Raw genomic sequence first — 21,548 nt, 5'->3', positions numbered from 1 at the left:
AGGAACATAAAAATAAGAAAGTGTTTGGTAAGTGCCTTCTCTACGTAGGAAAAAGGCCTAGGAAAGATTACATCTGTCACTCAGCAAAGAGAGAAAGCTTTTGACAGATCACCCTAAGAAAGCCTTTTTTGCTTTCATCTTCACTACATGAATCAGCTGTGATCAGATTGCAAAAATAATCAAGACCAGTGTCAGAAGAGTGGGAGCCCTGACTACAGCAGGAAGAAGAGTTTCAAGAGCACTTAGAAAGCACATAGATAAGGCCAGGCCATTAAACTCATCTTACAACAATTTGTTGCAAGCTACCAGCGATCTTCCTTGAAGACCTGTGGTGGACCAGTGGTGTCCAGAAGACTCAAAGCAGTGCAAGCATAGCACCTATCTTGGGATGGAAGGGCAGGAAGGGACCATTGGGTCATCTTACCTTCCGTTCATGTAAAAGTACTGCAACAAAATAAGCCTAGAACAAGGTTCTTGCAGATGAACAGCAGCCAACATGGATTTATTCAGGTTACATTATGTCAAACCTACCTAATCTCATTCCACGACAGCATGACAGACCTTGTTGGTAGAGAAGTCATATATCTTGACTTCCATGAGCTTTTGCCACAGGCTCATGTAACAGTCTCTTAAGTGAGCTAGGGGATATCCTCCAGATACCATTACTGCGGGGGGCTGGAAGAGGTCAGAAAACCATCCTCCGAACCCATAGCTTAGTGGCCCACTGTCGGGCTGGAATAACGTCTGGAGTGGGTCCTGGGCCAAGCAATGTTCAATATTTTTATTGTTGTTTTAGGAGGTGGAACAGAGAATATTTTGCATGATATCTGCAGATGGTACCAAGCTAGAGGGAATGGCAACAGCCTTTGAAGACAGCATTGTAATACAGAATGATCTTGACAAATTGCAGAAATAGTCTAAAAAAATAAGATGCAATTCAAGATGAATCAGTGCAAAGTTGTCACTGATGCATAATCAGCTGTTCAAATATAGGATGGGGACAACTGATTACAAAGCAGTTCTGCAAGAAAGCATCTGGGGTTACAGTGAATCAGAAGCAGTACATGAGTCAACAGTGTCATGCTGTTGCAAAAAGGGCATATGTCAAACTGGGACATATAAACAGGAGTGTCATATGTTAGACATGTGAAGTAATCCCACTTGGTGCTGGGAAGATTTCAAACACAATAAAGCATCCAGTTTTTGGCACTGTGCTTCGAAACATATGTTGTCCAGCCACAGAACAATGAAAATAGCGCCAGGTCCAGAAAACACGGCCTACAAGGAACGACTGAAGAAATTGGGGTTACTTGGCGAGTAGTTGTAATAAGTCTTCAAATGTATTAAAAATTGCTGCAAAGAGAAAGGAAGTAAACTGTTCTCTATTTCACGTGAGAGCACCATACAAAGGAACAAATATGGTTCCAAAAGGCATTCAACAGTAGGAAAAATTTGTAATGGTAAGGCCACTAGAATAGAATACCCAGAGGAATTGTTGGATCTCCATCTGAACTTGTCAAAATTTTCACTTTTTTTTTTTTTTTTTCTTTCTTAAAAGTGGTAAGCAAAGCTTGACGGAGTTTATGAACTCCACAATGAATTTCATTTAAGGTGAGCTATGTATCTCCATATAAATGAATTCCAGAAAAATAAAATAAAATACAACAATAACAACAACAAACAGATTTAATTAGCAGCATTGCAGCCACAGAAGGACAGACAGACAACACAGAGAGTAAGATGAGAGACTTCAAGTAAACAGCTGAGTTCATTGTGACTACTCGTGATGGTATCTACGTCACTACTCACAGTTATTGAAATCAAGTACATGCACCGCATTTGACCCTTTATTGCGAGTGAAAATGCCTGTAAACTTTACTGTAATGCACAGCAAATCGCACGCATTATTTTGAAAAATCAGACCAAAAATACCCTGAAGCCATAGCAATAGATGATTTTCCCTATCCCAGATCACACTGTTGTTCCATGTAATCTTCACCTAACCAAGAAATTGGAAAACCTCTAAGAACATATCTAGTTGATTGTATATTGCTGTATGTGGGGGGAGCGAATTCTGTCCTGAACCCAGTGGGGAATTCAGCTCATGCCCTGAAGCATGAGATTTGATTACTCTTTTTTGAACATGCATAACTGCCATTGCTATTACTGGTCATAACATTTTGTCAGGAAAGAGAAATATTATTCTGCAATGTAATAAAAATAGATAAAATTCAATATAGCTTCAGAATCATTTGCTACATTTCCAAAGTAAACATTAAGCACCCATCAAGATTATTCCATTGGATAAGCCAAGGAAGCCTCCAGTGCTATCTGTTCATTTTATTATCTCTAATTTTCAAGTGTGCAAAAATGCTTTCAGTAAATATTATGGGTTCTTCCTGGGCTAAAGAGATGCTAAATGACCTTCACCAACTTAGTTATAAATAACAGGAGGAGAGAGCACACAATTGCTGTATAGTTTCAGCTCTATTCAAAGCTATCAGCGAATTCTGACCAGTGGATAAAAATGGACACCCGAGTCTGCTTGCTTTCTTCCCCCTTTTTCATAATCCCACCCCAGTTCCCTCTTGAAAGGCATTCTGTTCTGTCAGCCATAATGGCATCTGCTGGTGGAGACAGGAAGCCATAAATCTGTAGGGTTCCTCTCGACCAAGCCTTGTTAATGCTCCCATTTATCACCGAGGATAGGGTGCCATCTCACTAGTGCTCTACTCAGAAGTCCATCTTCTCAATTTCCCCTTCCCAAAGGAGTAACCATTTAAAACAGTGACTTTCTCATCTTGCATGTTGAGACTGAAAACGCCACTGATACAAATACCATACCCAGTGTGTAGCATTTGGATGTAAGCCATGGCTCTGGAGAACAATAGCCGCTACTCGCTGATCCCAGGCTGCACTGAATCACTGCCTCGCATACATCTAGAGCGTGGATCTTTTCAACTTGTGCAAAAGTAGCAGATCCCAGATGGAGAGGTTAAGATCGGAGGGGATTCTGTCTCTGCCCCTGCTCCAATGCCTGCTGGCGTCCCGACACACTGAGCCATGTGCACGACTTGGCAGAACTGGTAATAAAAACATCACTGTGTTAAAAGGGCTTTTAAAACACAATTCCTCATAATAAACAAATTAACCTAAGCAGAAGTGCAGTGTTGTTCCGTGCAGCCAGGGAGGAGAAGGAATATAACACCAACAAGAAGCATCTCCGTGTTTCTGACTTGGGAACCAAGGCACAGGAGTGGAAGGGTGCAGGACCTGCAGGACCACAACCCGAGGCAGGGTGAGATGTGGGAAGAAAATTCTAAATTGCCACCTTGCCCCTGAACGGCCTGACCCAGGCCCAGCACGGCACGTACAGTCAGCCAGCGGGTCACCTCCTCTCCTCCCTGTGCCAGGACAACTGCCCCGGTGCTGCGGGTGCTGCTTTTGCCCCGTGCCGACACCTGCCTGAAGCGAAGGCAGAGCAGAGCCCCAGGTGTGCCCGGCAGGGTTTTACACGTGCTGCGCACGGGTACCAGAGGTCTGAGCAATTCTGAGTGCTTCAAGCAGAGCTGTTCACTTCTGAGTGAGTTATGCTCGGCAGAAGTGGAAAAATGAGTATTTTATGGTAGCGTTATCCTATTTCATCTTTCAAACTATGCATCTGCTTGCACCAATAAATACTTTTAAATTGCTTATAAAAATTGCTACAGTCCGTACAGGGAAGGCTATCAAATAATTTAAGTGAAATCAGCTAGGTGGACACTTCCATAAACACAATCTCGTATTAGGCTGCTAAATACGAAGGTCACTTGGGGGTCTTGCCGTCGAAACCCATTCCCTGCCCGAGCTGCGGGGCTGCGCCTTGCAGAGCGCCGGTGACACCGGCTATAACAGAGCGGCACATGCTGGCGCTTTGTAACAGAGCCTGACCTGCCACATTGATTTTAGCGGGATGCAAATGATTCCTATTAATCCCGATAGTTTCATTAGAAGGATACAAATGCCAGAACAGCAACAAAAGCATCAAAAAACTCCATTCCATGACAAACTCCAGGGTTAGGCGACGGTGTAGTGCAAAGCCCACTTTTCAAAACTCCTATACAAATTATAATTGAATGCATAGGACTGAATCCGTCCTTTCTCTCTTAAAACCTCAAGGTGTTAGCAGCAGCCGTGGGGGGGAAAAAAAAGAAAAAAGAAAAAAAAGAAAAAATAAACTACAAAAAAAAGATAAAAAAGAAAACAGGGAAAGGAATAAACCTGCCAGGGGAAGTTACCTGCAGGTGCCCATTTGGGTGAGCCCAGGCGTGAAAAGCCGCAGCACCCGCTGCCCCTCTCGGCCTGCCGCTTGCCGGGGGGGCACGGAGCTGGCGGTTGGGGTGGCACCTGCGGGCCCCAAGGACCAGGGGCTGGGAGGAGAGAGGGGGGGGCGTGGGCACCGTACAGCGCCCCTGGGCTCCTTGGTGCCGCCGCGACTTTATTTATTGATTTTACTTTATTTATTTATTTTAATTTATTTAATTTATTTAATTTATTTTATATATTTTATATATTTATTTTATATATTTATTATTTTATTTTATTTTATTTTATTTTATTTATTTTATTATTTATTTCATTTTATTTTATTTCTCATTGTCTTTTTTCTTTTCTGTTTCCCTTTTCTTTACTCTTCCATTTCCTTTCCATGTCATGTCATCCCCCTGCGGGCTGCGGGCGGGCTCCAGGCGGGGGCTCGGGGGGGCTTCACCTGAACTTCCCCAAACTTCGCGCCCGGCACGAACCCGACGGCTCCCCCGGGGGCTCCCCAGGCGGGGACCGCCCGACCCCCCCGGCCCCCCCCCGTGCCCCCTCCGCCCTTCTCCGCCCCGCAGCGCCCCCTCGGGACGCGGCCGCGGGTGGGTGCCGGAGGCGGGGGGGGGGCGCGCGTGGGTGCGGGGACGCGCGTGGGGGGGGAGGGCGAGGAGGGGGGACACGGGTGGTGGCGGGAGGAGGGGGGGGGGGTCCCGGCCGTGCCGAGCCGTGTGCGCGGAGTAAATTTCCTCCTGTCATCGGGGCGCGGAGGAGGAGTTTGTTCCCGTGCGCTTTGCTCGGCGGATCGATGTTTGCTGGCATCGCCTCGCCCTGCCTGTGTGTGTGTGTGTGTGCGGGTGTGTGTGTGCGGGTGTGTGCGGGTGTGTACGTGTGCGTGTGTGTGTGTGTGCGAGTGTGTGTGCGTGTGAGCGGCAGGCTGCCTCCCCTCCCCAGCCTCCCTGCCCGCTCCCATCTCACTCACTGCCTGGCATCTGCCAGCACGGAACCGGCGGCGCTCCGCACACACACACACAGCCCGCACACACACACACACACACACACACGCACACCCTGCACACACGCACGCACCCCGCACACACCCGCACGCACACCTCGCACACCCACCCCCGGCACCGCTCCGCCATACGGCTCTGCGAGGAGGAGGAGGAGGAGGAGAGGAGAGGGAAGGGAGGAAGCAGGCAGCACCCCCCCCCCCCCCCCCCCAGTCTTTCCCGAGCTGCCTTTTGAATCTATCTCTCTACATATCTATTTGGTTATTATTTCTTCTCGTTCTCTGGCACTGTGGGCGCCTTTCATTCGCTCCTGAGCTTGGATGTTTGAATCAAAGCAAAGCAAGTGTTGCAACAGTTAAAAAAAAAAAAAAAGCCAACCAAAAAAAAAAAAGAGAGAGAGAGAGAGAGGCAAAGAAAGAAACCTAGATCTGTAAAATAAATAAAACCCAAACAGGTTCCTATCAGTGGAGTGGAAAGGAGGGGGGCAGGGGCGGCTTGAGGGGGGTGCCGGGGAAGCAGCTGAGAGGCAGAGGCAGAGGAACACGACTCAGGAGCGTCTCAGGGCTCTCGGATCTGGGGACAGAAGTGAGATTGGAGAAAGTAGAGCGATGCCAAGGAGGAAACAGCAAGCACCCAAACGGGCTGCAGGTAAGGAGAAGCCATCCACTTACACAGCTCTGTCTCTCCGCTCCTTCCACTCCTACCCCCCATCTTTATTATTATTTAGGGTCACCCTTGCTTTTCCGGGCTGGATCTTTATTTATTTATCCCCCTCCCCCTCCCTTTCCCTTCCTAACTCCATCGAGCCGGTTTCACTCCGGAGCGCCCAGATCCCGGCTCCGACCCGGGCTGCCCCCAGCGCGCTCCCACCGCGCTCCGGCCCCGCGGCTCCGCGCCGGGCTCGCACCCTGCCCTGGCCAAACTTTCCCCCCAACTTTCTTCTGCTCCCTTCCCCTTCTCCCCCCGGCCCCTTTCCCTACCCGAGCCCAAAGCAGCCTCCCATTTGCTTCCCGCTTCGATTTTTATTTTTTTTTAAATACATTTTATTATCATTCCCCCCCCTCCCCCCCCCGTGGTGGTTTTGTTTTCAGACCGCGCGTGTCGCGAAGTGGGTCGGGGTGTTTAATCCTTTATGTCGCCGTGTTTCTGGTGGCAGTGCCGGCGTGTGTGTGTGTGTGCGCGCTGTGTATGCCTGAAATAGTACAGGGACTGTCTCTGCTGATGAACCCGGTGGGGAAGTTCAGCCTTTGATCATCAGTGGTGAAAATTGCAACAGGAAATAAAATGAAACGTTCTGACTGTTAGAAGACAATCCACATTTTCAAATCAAATTCTTCTTTTGTTTTGTAGCTGAATTTATATATTTGCACATGCCAAGTGGTTTTGCAATTATTCTTTTTTTTTTTTTTTTTTTAAGAAGAAAATAGTTTGCAACTTTGGAAGTGTTTTGTTTTGTCATTTGTAGGGCGTTCTTTTTCCTTTTGGGGCAAGAAAAAGAAACAGATGAGTGGGCCTGTGTAGTAAATCTTTTCAAAGAGTTTTCTTTCAGGCTGCTTAATTGCTTTTTATTTTTTTTTAATAGTGTGGTGGGGTTTTGTTTCTGGGAAGCGCAATATGGAAGTTCATTTTTCTTCTGCCAGACCCACCCACTGAAAAATCAGCTTTCCAGTTGATTGCCAGCTTTGATTTGACATTTGATTGATCACCTGTCATCTTGCTGCCTTTGATCTATTCATTCTTGATATATATCAATAAATCACTCGCCATGGTAACCCAAGTGCCAATGACGTAAGGCTTGCCCTCTAGATTCTCTTAGCCAGACACGCACAATTATTATCTTGTTTGGCTTTTAATGTAGGCGGTTTTTTTCTCTTCTTTTTTTCTTTGTGTCCTTCGTCAGATTAGTTCTTGAAAGAAAATTAATATTTCACATTTTTAGTTTCAAAATGGTCTACTAATTTTTCCTCCCCCTTCAGAATATTTTCTCTATGTATCGTATTATATGTGGGACAAAATGTATGGGCAACTTTAGTGGCATACTTGAATAAACTTTGAAAAGTAGTGCCTGGATTTCATTCAAAGGTAAATGTTATTTTTCAGAAACTGGGATGCGCATAACTTTTATAAACTTACGTATTCTACCTTATTCATATAGGTGTAGGACAATGGTATGCAGGCAGAGTCTTTTGGGACATGACCAATGAATGTACCTATGCAGGTTGCTAGTGTGATTGCTGGCAAGCAAAGATCCCTTTTAGCAGTAAATAACGGTTACGTTAGAAATGCACATATATATATTCAGAAAAACTCTCTGAGGAGTTGCTATTATTGTTTTATTCACAAAGAGGTTATATCTGAGTAAGGCATTAACGTTTTCAACTTGCAGGATAAATAGCTATTTTTTCATGGATGCTGATCATCACAGTGACAGTGCTAGAATTGCTCCCTTTTTCTTTCTGTCAGGAGTACGAGGCTTCATTTTATTTTGTTTTCAAAGTAGAATTTTCACTTGCAATGTGTGTAGTATCTTTTTGTAGCAGGGGCACCCCGTTCTTTTTTAGAAACATAGACTACAGAGTAAGTAAATTCTTGCGAACAAAGCCCATACTGTTGTTTCCCAGGATTTCCCTGCTGAGAATACAGTAAGAAGATATATTTTTATCCAGAATGTTACAGTATTTCTGAGAGTCTTAACGATGAGCTAGAAATGTGAATGACCACAATAATGTCTCTCCATCTTTATTCCTGTTATAAAATGTGCATTGGTCTTCCGTGGTGCGTTTCTGTGATTGTATTTGTCCTCAGATCAATGTTGTTTCAGGTGAGCAGAATACTGCAAATGCAGTCCAGTTTCATCCAGCATAACTGATCTGAAGTAGGTTTACACGTTTGCAATAGTTCTCCAGCTTTGAGGTTGTATTTGTGTGTTTGTGGGTGTCAAGGGGGGTTCAGAGAGTAGACGTGCTTGCTGTCTATAGTTCTCAAAACTGACTTTCATTTTCAGGGACAGCACTGAGGTTCTGTTTTGTATGGTGAAAAATATCTCCAAGTGACAGTAGACAGACTGTGCAATAAGAAATGAATTGCTCATCAAGGCTGATAGCAGATCTCTTTATTCCTTTTATTTAAAGGAGTTAGTACATTATATATGACTTAATTTTCACTTTTGTTTATTTTTGCTTGTACAAGTTCAAAGGTATCAGTTGCACTGCATTTTGTCTTGATGGCAGCAGAGATATTGTAGAGAAGTTTGCAACTTTTAGCTTCTTTAGATAGTTCACCTCCAACGGAAGAAAAATGATAAGCCTTATGATTCTGGACATGCCTGCTTTTGTCATTGCTTAAAATTAAATACTATGCACAACTGTAAATAATTACTACCATGCACTGACTTTGAAAGCAGGTTTCTAGTTTGATTAATGAATAATGTAAAGGTTAAAGAGAACCAGCGAGTGAATCAGAAGTGAAGTCCTGCTGTTAGATGAAAATCTATCTAGAGAAATATACATGGCAATTTTGTCCTGTTCTATTATTAATTTTAAGCCTTGTATTCCTAAGAAATATATTACAGACCATTGTAATGAAACAAGGTAGCGTAATTGGATTAATGGGACACTATTTGTGTTTGATGGTGGGAATTTTTGCTCTCAAATTATACTTTTAAAGATACTTTATTTCATATCAATGCTGAAATTATGTCAAATGCATTTTGATCTTTCCAGGGCTGAGTCTGTTCTGAATCGTCATTCTTTTTTGAGATCGTCATATCCATTTCAATAGTTCTTAAAGCAGATTTTCAGGGCTGGTTATATCAGTGCCTGCTTTAGTATCAGACTTCCGTTTACAATAAGCAACCCATTTGGGTTGTAGCTTTCCTCCAAGGGAATCACACCGGGCTTTACAAACTGTGGGCCTAATTCTTCTCTCACTCAGGTACAAAGCAAAAATAGGTTTACTCGCATGAGTGCAGTGGCAATGAGTACTGTCTGCTCCTGTGAGTAAGGAGAGACTCAGGCCCAGAAAGTGCTTCATCCTTCAACGAAACGCAGCCACCTCTGGGGTAGAACTCTTGTAACGATTCCATAACAAATGGTAATATATTAACAGAAGGGTGGAAAAAAGGTGGGAGCAAAGCAGAATTGCTATTCAGATTTTATTCCTAGGGGTATGAAATAGCTTTCAAACACAATTTCACTGGATTAAACTCTCCTTTCCCCTGCAGCTTGTTTAAATGTGCATATTTTATTTTGTGATCATGAATTGCTAGTTTGCTTTTTTAAAGCCTGCAAAGAGGAATCTGGACTTAACGCCTTTTCCGGCTGCAGTTTTGCATTTGTCTTTCTTTCTTTCCCAATAGGCTATCTGAGAACCAAAGCTCTTGAAAAGTACAGCAGAAACAGATATTGGTCACGTTTATTTTGTTTATTGGTAGTGTAGAACAAGGCAGTCTTGTTTTTGAAGAAGTCCTCACACAGCAGCAAACAGAAGATGGTTAGCGACCAGTACTTTAAAGCTGCAGTTTGCACCTTCGTAGTAGTAAAGGTTATTTACAACAGAAACATATTTAGAAAGTGAAATCCTGCTTTTAGAGAGCAGAGTAGATGACCAGCTAGGTCTGATACGTGCATTTTGGTGATGAAAGGAAGCAATACGTACATGTATTAATAACCAAGAGCGTTGTGGCTTTTCAGATATTATTTGTAGCCTTTATTATACGGGAATAGAAACAGTTTCCACGCAAGCAGTACTGAATGAAACTGTAGAAATGGCAGCCCTGCTTTGTTTAAACATCCTCCAGAAAAGCAAGTGCACATCAAAACCACCTAAATAGCTCATGCCTCAGAACCTTTCAGTTACTGTGCACATCACGATGCTGACAGATGACAAAAAGCCAAAGTGTTCACAAACAAGGGAAGGCTTTACATCCCGGTTAATTAAATACATTCCAAAATAGGTACTTTTGCAACTAAAGAGCCACCAAAATTAGTAGCCATCTGCATTAAAATCTGGACCCAGGCTTCTAAACCCAAAGCTGCAATGTGATTCTTTCCCATGTCAAAATTCAGGCCTGTATGGGACAATTTGAAATCGTGTTCGGTTCAGTTGTTTCCTTATTTCAGCCCAAATCTTACGTAACAAAGCACAGTATGTTATCACTATATAAAACTGGGACTCACCAAGAGTTCAGCCCCTGTGACAGTAATATAAAAGATGTTTCCATCAGTAAATGACATAATTTTATAGCACTTGTGCAAATATGCTTATTGTCAGAAATTCTTCTGGGTAAATGCTGCCCCTTCCCTGTGCTCTCTAATCGAAAAGCCTGTTTTCTTCAGAACTGTAGGATTTTGCTATTTCCTCCCGAAGCTTTCTCCTGATTTTTGCTCTCATTAGTAGCACCCACCTCCAGCAACTGTTTCCCCTAGGAGAGGTCCCTGGAGTTCCTCCGTGGCACAGGGCTGGGGTGAGCCTTTCTCCCGTCACTTTACTTCACATCCCGATGAGGACATCACTCCCAGAGAGCAACTCCAGACTCACGGAAAAAAAAAAAAAAAGGCAAAAAAAAAAAAAAGCTGTCAGTTGCTGTGGCTGCAATTCCCAACTTAGCAGCAGCAGAGGGAATGGAACTGTACTCTATCAATTACAGTTGGAACCAGAGGCTAAACACTTATTGTGTTAAGCTATTGTGCAGATCTTAAGAGCTCAAATGTAAAAAAAATATCATGTCAGCTCGTGGAGGGGAGAATAAGGCCTGGTTCATCTACTGGATGACGTATTATTAGCAAATGCAAAGTAAAATGATTCAAATTCTATTTAATGCCTCTTGGGTTGAGACATGTGTGTACCATATTATGCCTTAAAAAAGATTATCCTACTGACTTTACTGCTAAAATAACCCTTTGTTTTTCCCTATTCTCTGCAAAATGAAAATATTTGTGAAGTTTTACCTCTAAAGCGTGCTCATGCAAGCAGAGAGACATTTTCATCTGTCTCTGAATCTGATACAGGAGTCAATTGGAAACACATTACACTCACAGCTGAAGTCTTACATTTCATTCGTGCAAGAGCAGTGATTTTTCATTACCTATTTAATTACAATAATTTGCATGAGAGTGGGTCCAGTTCTGCATCTCTTACTCAGCACTTTGCTTCAATGGGTAACTGCCTTGTGTAAAGACTATCTACGTAAGACTGGGCTGTTTAGCTATGAAATTAAATACACATATTTTTTAGCAATGTTTTGCATCTAAAGAGGGACCAGATTCTACCACTAAGCTTTAAAGCATAACCTGCCTTTGAGTTCTGGCTGTAACTTGTGTTTACTGGGGGTTGCATGCTGCTCTTTTCTAAAGTCTGTAGGACTGAGATGTTTTACTTGCTTGGCTAACTTCACTTCTCAAACACGTTTCCATTCTCTGCGTTAATTATTGAACACTGCTTCTTGGTACCAGTAGATGATACGGTCTTTTAAAGAATCCCTTCTAATGTGCTCTGTTACGTTGTGCACACAAGCAGCAGCTCTCAAGTAGGTGCATGAAGAGGGTTCTGCAAATCGGGAGCCTAAAAGTTCCGGGTAGTTTTAGACATCAAAATCAGTTCTTCCTTGTTAAGGTGACCTCTCACTAGAGGCCACTGGATCTTGGCACCGAGTCATTTTTACCATGTTATAATAACAGCTTTTGCAACTCAGAAATGCCTTGACAGTGAACGGTGTGTTTTTGAACGGTGTGTTTTTTAAGGTTTCAAGGAGAAAGCCATCATAGAAGCATGCTGTTTCCCATTAGATTTACACATCCCTCTTTAACTGCTGGCTTTTCATTTGTTACCTTGTGAGGTTTTTCGGCAAAAAGAAGTGGAAAAACTGGTCTTATGATCTAAGTGTTGCATTAAGAGTTTCATTTAGGAAAATGAAGAGAATCTTTGTTTCCCAAAAATAAATGTTTTTCCCCTTTGCCCTAGGAAAAATAAAGTCACAACAATAGTTACAAAATGACAGGATTAGATTGTGAAAAATGCATACTTTATAATGTGCAGCACCCGATGGTTTCAGTTATTGGTAAAATTCTACAGCTAAATGGAACATACAGTCCTAAATGGATAGGAAATAGATCCCCCTCAGGTATGCACGCATACATACCTGCAAAAAGGGTAGCCAAGTGCCTGCCTGGGAGAGGGATGCACTGTTCTTACTGATACAAGCTGGAAAGCTCAGTATTTTAAAGAAGGTTTTGAGAATTCCACTAATACTTGCCCATGTGTTAAACTTTGTGTGATATTGGAAGTTGTGTCGACTGAAAGTCATTTGTTAGTGTGTATTTTCTTTAAACTTTCAGCTCCTGGAGTCTGGTGATTAACCAAATGCCGAATATACATTCTAAAGGGAAAATTTATTTTAACTCCCCTGCCATGGAGAACTAGAAAGCTTAAAAACATGCAGCCTAAAAGTTCTTATGCCAGAAGAAAAATACAGCATTCTCAAAGTGACTGTTTTTAGTATCTCATAATTTTCAGCTTGTCTCATGATTTTTGAGGGTGTGATTTGTGATTTTTGAATAAAGAAGGTTGGCAATATTGTGTTTGACTGATTCTCAGGTTGAACTGTGCTGTATGTGAATGTGTATATAATTATATATGTATGCACACATAATACCAGTAAACAAAATACATAACATAATGATGGAGTGGAGTTATGTGAAGTGTGGCTCTGAATTTGTATTGCTGTAAACAAAGCAGTTTTGGCTTTGAAAGATCAGACCATTGGTTCTCGAGGAGTGGCTTTCAATTGAAGTTTCATGGAGATTGTTTTTAGTGGCAATTAAATCTAGAAAGTTAATAGCCAGAAACTGTTCTTTAAAGCCTAAACACATGCAAGACCTATGAGGAATGCACAGCCTGTCTTTTTTTCAGATATAATCAGGCTCAACTTTATTGAAAAAAAATTTACAACTAGCAACATTAATGCCGTATTTTTATTGTATTAATGCAAATGAGATGCTGACTTCTTTCTTTCATCTCCATGGCTTGTATCTATTATAGCTGTATCTTATTCCTTTCTGTGTCTTTTTTCCCTGTGTTCTGTAAACTGTATCGTCTAATGATACTGAGGCTCATTAAAGTTACTCACAATGGTAGAGACTATTGGAAGCATCCTCAGCTCTAGATGGCAATAGAAAAGCAAAACTACTGAATATATGGGGAAAAACCGATCCAGATCAACCCTTCCATTCCCATTTTGTGAAACCCTTGAAAGTGACAGGTCAAATTAGAGGAAAAAACTTGCAGGAAGGACTATGTAATGGAAAGAAAAGGTCATTTTTAATATACATCTCTACCTGACAAAGATGAAAAGCAATAAAGTTTAAGGAGCTTTCTGGCTCTTCCTGCATCTCTCTCAAAAGACTCATTTAATTGAAAAGCCTGTTGTGCTTGTTTTTAAGCATGTAAAAGAGAAAAGGGCCGGTTTTGCACAAGGCCTAATATTCCATAATATAATCAGAACTGTTACTGTTGTTTGTTTGTTTGTTTTTAAGTCTCTCTGTTCATATAAAATTAAGACCTACTTATCTCAAATTGTAGTAAATTTCATTCAATATTACTTTCATAACTTAAAAAATGCTATTAAATATTCCCAAAGCAACTTTGCTGAAGTGATATTTGGTCTGTTTATGTGGGATCAGTGTGGAATTTCTGTAGAAAAGAAGCAGCACACAGTTCTTGTTGTTAATGAAAATAAATAAATTTGCTGGAATACCTTGATAGCAAAGATTTTTCTAGTGAAAGAGCAGATAAAAATGAAAATCTGCACTTTGGTGCAGTTTGATATGTGCAGAGAACAGACCTATTTCTATCACTGACCCTCCACTAGGAAGAAGTCTTATTTTTATTTTTAAGAAAGGAAAGATTTTACTCTGTATATAAACAATTTTGTGTGAATAGCACTGGGAATCACTACTACAATTCATAAGGTCTGCAATTTTCTTTGTACATATAGGAAGAACTCATTTACTTCCTGCAGCGTGAGTGGACAAAAAAAAGCTGGATCTTTTCATGATGTACAGTTTTGTACTGAAGAAACATAATCTTATTCTAGCTGGTATGTTTGTCTTCCAAAATTAATTTTTTATGTGTTTTTCAGCCATGTCATAACATTTATGAGCACAGTACAAGTAGCATTAAATTAACATGTGAAAGGAGAAAGATGCTAAGTAGTTATATTGATCATCTGTAGCATTAAATGCTAAAAATTAAAAGCTTTCTAGTGCTTTTGATTAGCTGCATGGTTCCTGCTCATATATGTGCACTTTGATAGGAAGTAGATTAATATTTCTTCACACTTAGCACCTTTCTTCCAAGGATTTCTTATTAATGCTATGTACTCCATATAATAACCACAGCGTAGTAGAATATTTTGTCCCCATTTTACAGAAAGGCAAATTGAAGCCAGAAAGCATTAACTGATTTGCTCAAGGTCAAACAGCATTTGCTGCTAATTCCCTGCTCTACGTACTAGATCACATTTATATTGTCAGCGCACTTCCAACAGAAAAAGACTGGGCTCCGTTAACTTCCAGTCCAAGGTATCGTTTCTAGGAGGATAGTTTTAGTCAGCATAATTTAAGTTTTTAACTTCCCTATGTTATCCTCAGATGCATTTTTGGTCAGTCATAAGTTTCAGAACTGGAGAATTTGATTACGGTTACTTTTCTGCCCACATAATGCTCTATATTTCTTTGTCAGACCTGGGATCCAGCTTTGTATTTCTGACAATATATAATGCATTGCTCTGAGAAATATGAAAAGTGTAGTCTAATTATAACCTAACAGGACATACACATTTTCCTCCACACAGTCTGCCAGAGGTGGTTGGAAATCTCTGGTAATAAACTTTAAGGCTCTGATTTTTGTAAGTCAGCTTCTAAAGTTAAGGGTCTAAATCCTTATGTGGGCATCTAAAGAGAGACTTGAATTTACAAAAGCGTTTAGCCCCGAGCAGTTCCCATGGACTTGCTCCATTCCCTCTTGTGTGAACAGGAATTGTTAAGCCTCGATCAAGGGCAGCATTATTTTTCTAAACAGAGATGTATGTATTGCCTATAGAAGAAATATGATGCAAGTAATAGCCTATGGATTCATTAAGGATTGTTTATGTTTATTTTCACACCATATTACCTTTCGGGAATGGTCATTTCAGCCATTATATTGACAAGAACTCAGAATAAATCTTACGTAATATAGGGCTAATCTGCCTTACCTGGGAGACCACCTGCTACCCCCTCTAACAGAGGCCAGAGCATTCAGGGCTGAATCACCAGGTAGGGCTTTCTTCTCTGGAGCTGGGGAAATGGGAAGTTCTACCATGGCTCCTTTTCGTGTGGAAATTAATGCCTGCCTCTATGTCTGAATAGTAGGTTATTAGAGTTTGTATTCAAATTCCCAGGATGGGAATTTGTCTCTCTGTGATAATTGATATAATAATATATATTTTTAGTGGTCCAAAGTCCTTAAGCTTGAGCCTTGTATATGTAATTTATGTTTATTTCTTGCTGTTATTAACTGTAATTTAGTTGTTTGCGCCTTTCATTGCCTTAGATTGAAGGGAGTGTCTCTATCCCATTGCCCCTCCACAAACAATGCCCTTTTAGTGTTCCTTATCCTGTATCCTTGCCCAGACATTTCCTAGCCTGTCAAATACTGTCATTTTATTCCTTACAGATCATCCACAGTACGTCTCCTGTTGCACACACAAATAAGGAACAAATGCAATCAAGATGCATCGTCATTTAGTATAACAAATAAAAGCCGATCTGTGCAGACTTCCCTTAAAGCATCTCTTAATATGTATTGTCAAAATGTCTAAAGATGTCTTTTACTCATAAGCGTTTAATTATTTGTGACAATTAAACTAATATTCAGAGCAGGAAAAAAATGAGGGTATTAAATATTTTCTCTTGTCAAAAGCTAACAAAACATCACCTGACATACCAAACTCCTTCAATTTTGTATTTTAAACATAGCTTGTAACAGGAAAAAACTCTTAAACACAATTGCAGGGCCCCATTTCGCAATCCTGGAATTTATATTGAATTTGAGGAAATAGTACTTTTGAAACCAGACCAAAATTAAGAGCACATCATTAAAATATATATCAGTAATGAGTGGCTGAATACTTGATGATTAAGAAGGAGTTCCTATCAATTTTTAAGTCTGCACTTAAATTTAAGGCCAAGAACCCCCTTTGGCTGAATCAGGGGCTCAGACCTGGGTTTTGTAGGCTCAGCCAATTATTGTCTTACTTGCAGATTAGAAAAAAAACAGCTCATATAACACAGACCAAGTCATCAAGCTTCTCTGTGTTCTGAATTATGGATTTTTTTGTTTTGTTTTGTCTGATCATTCCTCTGACTGGGTGGATTGCTTGAACTGTGCTGTGGATGGCGCAGAACAAGCAGCCAGCATTGCTGCACAGGCCTCAGTTCTGTAACCTGCTGGGCAGCACTTTGACGTGGAGAAAGTTCAGCTATATGATAACAAAAAGAGAAAAACAGGGAAGAGCTAGAAAAGAGCAGAAAACCAATGGAGGTCTTAAAAGGCTGATGCTGGGAGTACTTTATAGCCCCGGGCATAGCAATAATATCTATGTCATGGGTGCAACAATTCCTGTAGCCCAGATTGTTTGGGGTTTTCTGTTGAAAGGCTTGATTTCTACTGGTTCTAATGTTTCCAGATCTGAGCTGTTCAAAGCAACATTTTCCATTGCCAAAATCTGTGTTTCCTTTATTAAAATGTTTTTCCTGAAATTTAGGGTAGGATGTTGTTTGGCAAAAGTTTAATAAAAGACGTATGTCAGGGTTTTTTTTTTCCAAAGCTGTGGGACCACTGCTTTCTGGCAGTGACGTGAACATTTTTCAGAGATATCTTCTGCTTTCCCTGAAAAAAAAAAAATCCACCCAAATTTGTCTGACTTATAAAGTCTAAAAGTTGCTGTTGCCAAAGAATTTTTAGAAGGTGACACAGCATTCTCCAAGCATGCCATCTCCACCACGCATGCTCTGTTCTCAGTTTCTCTTTTTCAATTACAGTCCCTTAAAATATGTGTTAGCTGGGGATAAGTAGGACAATTGCTTACCCTGCTGCAGGGATGGCTATGGGTCTGAGCAGTCAAAGGAGAGTGAGGAGATTGTCTGCCCTGAGTGTGCTAGATGGTGCCCTGACCAAGACGGGGCCTGTGTGACAGCAGCTTTTCCACACCTCACATCAGCGCTTGCGGTGGTCAGGGGAAGGTGGGCTACCCCAGCACTGCCTTTGTGTGGAGAAAGTTACTTTAAAGGTGTCCAAGATGTGCTCTCTGTCTGTGAAATGGAGATGGCGGCCTGCTGTCACCAAGGGCCGTGGCAGGAGTTGAGGCCTGGAGGAGCTCTGCGCTGTAGGTAGGCTGGAACAAAGGGTGGAAAATACTGGCAGTTACAAAGCTGTTGTACTAAAAGAGAGCAGCTTAGAGAAAAATACAAAGAATAATGCCAAAGGTTGCAACCACAGATATCTGTTTAGATAAAAAGGGCCTGTTAGTTTGAGATCTGTTCTCATGCTGCAACATGCAAATCGCAGATGGCCGATCACTATGTCGCTGTGAAGGCAACCGCCATTTACCTCAGCAGGCGCTAGGCCCTTGCAACACCGACTTTTGTTTCTCTTGGGGCAGGGCTTTGTATTTTATTCTATTTGTTGCTCTATGTGAGATTTTTTATAGAAATTGAATCTTTGTATCTGGAAGTCAGTGACAAAATTTGAACCAGGAGCAGTGAGAGCAGAGCAGGATGTTGTCAGGGCACTGTGAAGTTTTGTGTCACCTCCCAGATGTTGTATGTTAAATAGCTAGAATCCTGAGAATGTTAATCTAGAAAACAGTCACCCTCACATTACTCTTTTGCTGTTTCTGTGAACTTATTAGATATTTTATCATTTTGTGATTTGGGTTAAACAGAGGTAAATCACTTGGAGTAATATTTATGGGGGGAGGGGGAATGTTATGACACTGACATCTGGGTTTCCACTTGTTTGGACTAGGGACATTTTACCTTAATCATTCCCAAACATCTCTGCTAAAATACCTTCTTTCCTTTTTTTATCACCTGTGAGGTATAGCCAGACAGGTTTTCAATTGGTGCCTGTGTGTTAGGGTTGAGTGCTGAAATTTGTTGTTGGCGAGGATACGAAAAGTCTCATTCTTGTATTTGTCCTCTTTCATTAAGATTGTTTGGAAACATTTCAATTCAGTTAAAATGCACTATTTTCAATATACGAAGTATGTATAGGGGAACAAGGGACTGATTATGAGTTTCTCCAAGGAAATATGCATCTCTTAGTCATCATCCTACAACTGGGAAAGTTCTAATGCATGACATCTATATAATTTAACCTAATAATTTTTTTTAGAGTGATGTAATGTGGAGAGTGACCTGGACTTTGTAAAAGTTCCCCTACTTACTACAGATTCCCAAGGGCAATGTAACATTCTAGACAGTGTTTTATATGCCCTGATTAAAATATAACATATTTTTGCATTTCCTGTGCAGTGACCTGTTAGTGCTCATAGACAGAACACTTAAAGAACAGTTACAAGGAGACATTTCCAAATGTGCCTAATATGCAAGAGTTTTTATAACATTCTTATTTCATTTGAAATTGCAGCTACAGCAGGAACCATTCAGACGGCGCATTGATTTAACTTTTTAATCCACTGTTTTGCTACGTCAAGTAAAATAAATGTTTGTTTTTAGCTCCGTTTTTTTGCATCGCTAAAACTCATAACTACTTGCTTTAAGCTTGGGATTCTAAAGGGAGCTACATTATCTGAGATTTAGAGCTCACTTTTTGTAGCTGCTTTCTCACAACTCCCCCAAGAAAAAAAAAAAAAAAGTACTACTTTAGCAAAAAGGGCTTTTATATCTCTATCAATTATAGAAACACCAGCTGCAGTAGATTACAAATGTGTTTGGCTGATTGTGATGTTGTGTGGGGAAAACTGTCACAAGGAGCTGGATTCTGTTCTCCCCGACAGCACCGGGATGTCGCACAGCTCCCCGGGCTGCAGCCGGCACTTCTGTCAAAGCTGGAGTGGGCAAGAACAGGATCCGGCTCGGAGACTGCCAAATTGCATACTGCCAAATCTAGCTCCCTACTTGTGCACATGTCCTGGTGCTAGGAAAAAATATGGAGCTGTTGAACGCGTACGCAAGTGCTAACCGTGTGTCATTGTGTATGCGTTTTTCTGAGCACTGAAGAAAAAGCCATGCCAATACATCTGTAACCTGGACCAGAAACCTCTGGGGAGAATCAGTACAGTTATTGGTGTTCTTTATTTTTTATATCCAAGATATTTGTTTAGTTTTACATGCTTGAAGAACAAAGAACACCACAAAACAGTTGTTTGACAGGCCCATAAAGGTAGAGGAGTTGGCAGTCATGCAGTAAAGAAATAGGGTTTCAAGATAAGCAATGCAAGATGGGCAATTTAGCATTTTGGTGGCGTTGAGCTCAAGAAAAATTAGTGTATCGAAGTGTGTGCTGGTCATATCACACCGCTAATATCCCGGGACAAAAGGGTAGCAGTATAAGGGCTTTCAGTTGGTTGCATCTTAGTTACTGTTTCATTTAGCTTATTGTACTTTGAGTCACTCTGGGAGTACTTGGTTGGGCGCTGGTTTATTTTAACAAAGAGAAACTGACATAGCAAAGTTCTCTGTATATTTTACAGTGAAAATGCAGTTTTCTATTTTCATTTAATCCAAGGAATGTTGGCATTTTCCAGGCTGTCAAACAAATGAGTGCACTGGAGGACAGTTAGATGTGTCTGTGTAGTTCATCCATCTAATCTGCCTCATTTCTAATGTGCCCATCACTGTAGTGTCTAGGCGGAAAGTATCTGCCCTGATTTTGCTTTTTGTCTTTATTGGCTGTGGTAACTTAATTGAGTCGTAAGAGCTTTCAGATCCATCTGCAAAAATAATAACAAAAACATTATCAGAATAATGATTCATTTTTGCACTTATACTCAGAATTTCCTCTTCCTCTTCTGAGTGTATTTGGCTAGTTGATTACTGTTGCGTTATCTAGAAGAGGTTATATTTTGAAGGTGTTGTATTAAATTGGAGTTTTACCTGAGTCAGCAGTGACTCAAAACTTTATTTGGCTTCTGAAGTGAATTCAGTCATGTCCTCTAACTTGCTGCTGCTGTTCTCTGCAGAAGCTGATTTCAGTTATTAAGCTACTCAGTTTTAGCAACTGCATCTGTTCTATGACCCTTTGCCATACAAAACATAGGTAAAGGTAATAAAAAGAAATAGAAATTGTGGCTTCAAAAATTATATATTTGTTTGGGAGCCCTGGTTTCTGTTGAATTTAATTACTTATCTCCCTGCCAATTAGGTAAAAATGCATCGTAAGACTTAAGTGAGCAGTTTTTCAAAAGCAGACGCCTGAGATCCATAAGGGTGAAAAAAATCTGCTGTTGATTAGATGTACCCATGCATGCAATTATCAAAATCTGCATGCACTTGTGGGGAGAACGTGCTGCAGCAGGGCATTGTGGAGCTGCCAGTGCGAACAGTTGGGGTGAGTAGTTACGGTAAGTTTAGGAACATGCCTGCTGGCCTTACAGTGGCATCTGCACGGTCATGTGCCACCTTCTGCTTTTGAAAAATGTGGTCTAAGTAGTTATCAGTCTGCAGAAGTCAATAAACTCTTGTGTTGAAGAGGCCAAGTAAACAGCGTGGTGCTCACTGAGGAAACGAGTTCATTGAAAATGCTGCAAATGTAGCTTTCTCAGCTATAATTGAATTTGATCTAAACTGTACAGTTACACACAACCCCGTTTTTACTCCTCTCCTACATGTGTTGAAAGTGTCTCTATAAACCTACCCCTCAAAGCTGATTTCATTGAGAGCCAGACGTTTCATACGTGACGGTGATTTCTAATCCCATCTGGACTGGCAGATCGTAGATTCCCAGCCTGTGGCCTCAGCATGTAACTTGGGTTCACACATGCAGAGTAAACCATTGCGCTGGCTGTTCATTTAGTCCTGGAGTGGTCAAGTACAAGACAGATTTGTCTTTGCAAGATTTAATTTCATCTTCCAGGTATTTTCAGTGGACTGGAGCATGGACATGATTACATTTCACAGATTTTTGTATGATTTAGAACAAAAATTATTAGCAGAGCTGGCTCAGCAAGGAATTTCTGAT

General features: G+C 41.2%; 1 protein-coding gene across 4 annotated transcripts in view; it reads left to right on the top strand.

Annotated features, from left to right (window-relative positions):
- Positions 1–5,083: 5,083 nt before the first annotated feature.
- The window catches only part of TSHZ2 (teashirt zinc finger homeobox 2), a 214,459-nt gene continuing 197,994 nt past the window's right edge, over positions 5,084–21,548 (top strand). For 3 of the 4 annotated variants that reach the window (XM_035548547.2, XM_050714068.1, XM_035548546.2), the window contains exon 1: positions 5,760–5,954. In XM_035548547.2, coding sequence (XP_035404440.1) covers positions 5,915–5,954 — 40 coding nt within the window. In that variant the 5' untranslated portion in view covers positions 5,760–5,914. Of the gene's footprint in view, positions 5,955–21,548 lie in introns of all 4 variants that reach the window. The other variant, XM_035548545.2, reaches the window with a different exon arrangement.

Source organism: Cygnus atratus, chromosome 16 (genome assembly GCF_013377495.2).
Source record: "Cygnus atratus isolate AKBS03 ecotype Queensland, Australia chromosome 16, CAtr_DNAZoo_HiC_assembly, whole genome shotgun sequence".
NCBI lineage: Eukaryota > Metazoa > Chordata > Aves > Anseriformes > Anatidae > Cygnus > Cygnus atratus.
Note: the sequence above shows the minus strand (reverse complement) of the source record. Positions and strands in the feature narration are given on the sequence as shown.